General features: G+C 40.2%; 1 protein-coding gene across 1 annotated transcript in view; it reads left to right on the top strand.

Moving 5' to 3' along the window:
- LOC107732688 (neurexin-2-like) overlaps nucleotides 1-3,052 on the top strand; it is a 351,796-nt gene that overhangs the window by 199,445 nt on the left and 149,299 nt on the right. Inside the window, exon 12 of the mRNA XM_016544101.1 lies at nucleotides 1,405-1,608. Coding sequence (XP_016399587.1) covers nucleotides 1,405-1,608 — 204 coding nt within the window. The remainder of the gene's footprint in view (nucleotides 1-1,404; nucleotides 1,609-3,052) is intronic.

The raw sequence follows: 3,052 nt of genomic DNA, 5'->3' as shown, positions 1-3,052 counted from the left end.
AGCCCTCTCTGGGCTAAATTCGGGGACTGGAGCCCTCTCTGGGCTAAACTCGGCGACTAGAGCCCTCTCTGGGCTAAACTCGGGGACTGGAGCCCTCTCTGGGCCTGGCTCAGGGGCTGGAGCCGACACTGGAGTTGGCTCAGGGGCTGGGATGAGGGCTGAGAACAGTCTTTTCCTCCTCATCCTCCTTTGGTTAAGGGTGAACGGCACGGACGGCGGGCTTGACTGAGGAACGGCCATGATGGGTGATGACAGGGGGTTGATGGATTTAATGAGTGATGCTTCTGGGCTGGCAGCGAGGAGATGAGATCCGCTGAGGAACTGGGCCAGGTTGATGTAATCGGGCAGGGTCCACCTGGACCCGCTCAGTGGCATCCGCTTTGCGATCCCCTCATCCAGACCACCCAAAAAACAGTCCATAAGTGTCCACAGGTCGAGGGAAGCCTGCTGAGAGCAGGTGAGGAATTCAGAGACATATTCCTCCAGGGGACGGCTGTCTTGGTAAATTGAACATAGTCGTTTGAGGAGATCCATTAGAATAACCAAAAGAAAACACTTTCAAAACCGGAAACAAAAAACACGGAGAGTAGGGGCACCGCTTACTGTTTAAGGTCCAGTATTCTGTCACGTACCGCTACTGTGAGGAGCACGGAGCGAGGAATGAGGAGACGAGGAGTAAACTTCCAACGAACAGACTTTATTTGACATCAAAGGAACCAGGAACACACAAGTAGCGGGGAGAGAGGATATTCAATACCGGACAGCAAACTCAGAACAGGAAACACTTTAAATACACAAGACATGACGAGGGGATGACGAGAAACACCTGGGAGCAATAACATAATTGCACATGAGGGAAAACTGGGTAATGGAAAGCACGTGGGGGAGGAAAACACGGAACACAGGACTGATATATATATATATATTGAATGGGATTATATATTTTTTATTAGTAAACAGTGAGTGTGTGTATAATTGAAATAACAAATGTGATTACATAATAAATGTGTTTATAAAATAAATTATAAAAATATACTTATAAAATCTATTTTATACAAATAAATATTAACTATTTATAATTTAAGATCATAAATAAAAACAATTGTCAAATATATATAATTAAAAATGAAGCATTATAAAAATATTATAAATTGAAATAATAAATGTGGATAAATTATAAAAATATATATCTCAAAAGTCTAGTTATTAGAAACCTTTTTTGACAGAAGGTGCCCTATTTGTTTGTTTGTTTTCGTGTTAATCGTTGTGCTGTATAAAGGCTACAGTGATTTGCAGATGTGTAGAATCATTCTCTCTGTGAAGCAGCACCTGTTTCTAAGACCTAAGAACCAGAAGCCAGTGTTTGTTTATATCTTGTGTGTGCGTGTGTGTGTGTGCGTGCAGAGGCGACGGTGTTGAGCTATGACGGCAGCATGTATCTGAAGATCATCATGCCCAGCACGCTGCACACGGAGGCGGAGGATGTGACGCTGCGCTTCATGTCCCAGCGGGCGTATGGGCTGCTCATGGCCACCACCTCCAAAGAGTCAGCCGACACGCTGCGGCTGGAGCTGGACGCAGGACGGGTCAAACTCACGGTCAACCTCGGTAACTACCCGTCTGTCTCTGTCTGACCTCTCCTCCCCTGAACCTTCTCTGTCAGACGTGTGCTGCACGGATCTCGCCCTGTGCTTGCCCTCCGCCAGCCACCCGGCCTGTAAGTCACACCATCCACCAGCAGAGGGAGCAAAAACACTTTCACTGCAGGCCTGCAACATCTCTGTTGTGTCTGACTGAAAATGTCCAAACTACTCCAGCTGTTCGCTTTCATACGAGTGTCAGTGGAATCAGTGTTTCCTAGTGTTTTCTCAGCAAAAAATCCTTGAAACAAGATACATTTACTTGTGAAGCAGGATTGTGTAAGATATAAATATAGAAAATATATGAAAATTAAACTTATTTTATTGTATTTCTCATTTATATAGACATAATAATAATGACAAACAAAAAATAATAGAACCTAAAAATGTAAATGTAAATGTAAAATATAAAAAAATATAAAAAACAAAAAATAATAGAACTTAACAATTTAAATGTAAATGTAAAATATAAAAAAATATATATATATTTCTCTTGTTTTTCTTATTTAAAAATGCTTAAAACAAGATACATTTACTTGTGAAGCAGGATTGTGTAAGATATAAATATAGAAAATATATAAAAAAAAAAAAAAAATGTCTCTTGTTTTTCTTATTTAAAAATGCTTAAAACAAGATACATTTACTTGTGAAGCAGGATTGTGTAAGATATAAAACTTAAACTTATTTTATTTTATTTCTCATTTATATAGACATAACAAAAAATGACAAACAAAAAATTTATAAAACTTAAAGATTTAAATGTAAACGTACAATATACAAATAAAAACAAATTCAAAATATTAATACAAATTCTGATAGAATCATTTGCGCTTTATATCTGTGTTTTGGATATTTCCTCATATTGCATATATATATATATATATATTATAATTAATTTTTTTTTTTTTTTTTTTTTTTGTCAGTCAAAGAGAGTAAAACTAAAAGTGCTTTGTTGACTGCTGAATCCTTCGCGTTTGGTCTTGTTTTGAGTGTGCCTGCTCTGAAGGATGCTCTACTGTGAATGCAGACAGCCGCTCTGATTCAGAGCCAGTTTAGAGAAGTTCTGGTCTGGGTGACGGTGGTTCGGAGGGAAGCACAGGGCAGAGGTGCATCCTGGGAAAGGACGTGGTGGGAGAGAAATCCATCCCTCTGTCTCTCTCTCTGTCACTCAGCTGGAGGTTTCCCTTCAATGGTGTGTCTGTCTGCAGCCTGAGCGAACAGCCCGAGACCGGCTCCAAACCTCCGAGCCGCCTCTCAGATATTCAGGCCTGAACTTAAGATCTGTGTATAATACTTTCCATCCATTTGGATTACACAATTTAACCGTCAACAAACTAATAAACCTCAGGTGATGCGTATCTGTGACACACTCTCACACACACACACACACACACACTCACACACACACACAC

Source organism: Sinocyclocheilus rhinocerous, unplaced genomic scaffold (assembly GCF_001515625.1).
Source record: "Sinocyclocheilus rhinocerous isolate Xijiao unplaced genomic scaffold, SAMN03320098_v1.1 scaffold1480, whole genome shotgun sequence".
In the NCBI taxonomy this organism is placed as follows: Eukaryota; Metazoa; Chordata; class Actinopteri; order Cypriniformes; family Cyprinidae; genus Sinocyclocheilus; species Sinocyclocheilus rhinocerous.
This window is presented reverse-complemented; position numbering and strand designations above follow the sequence as displayed.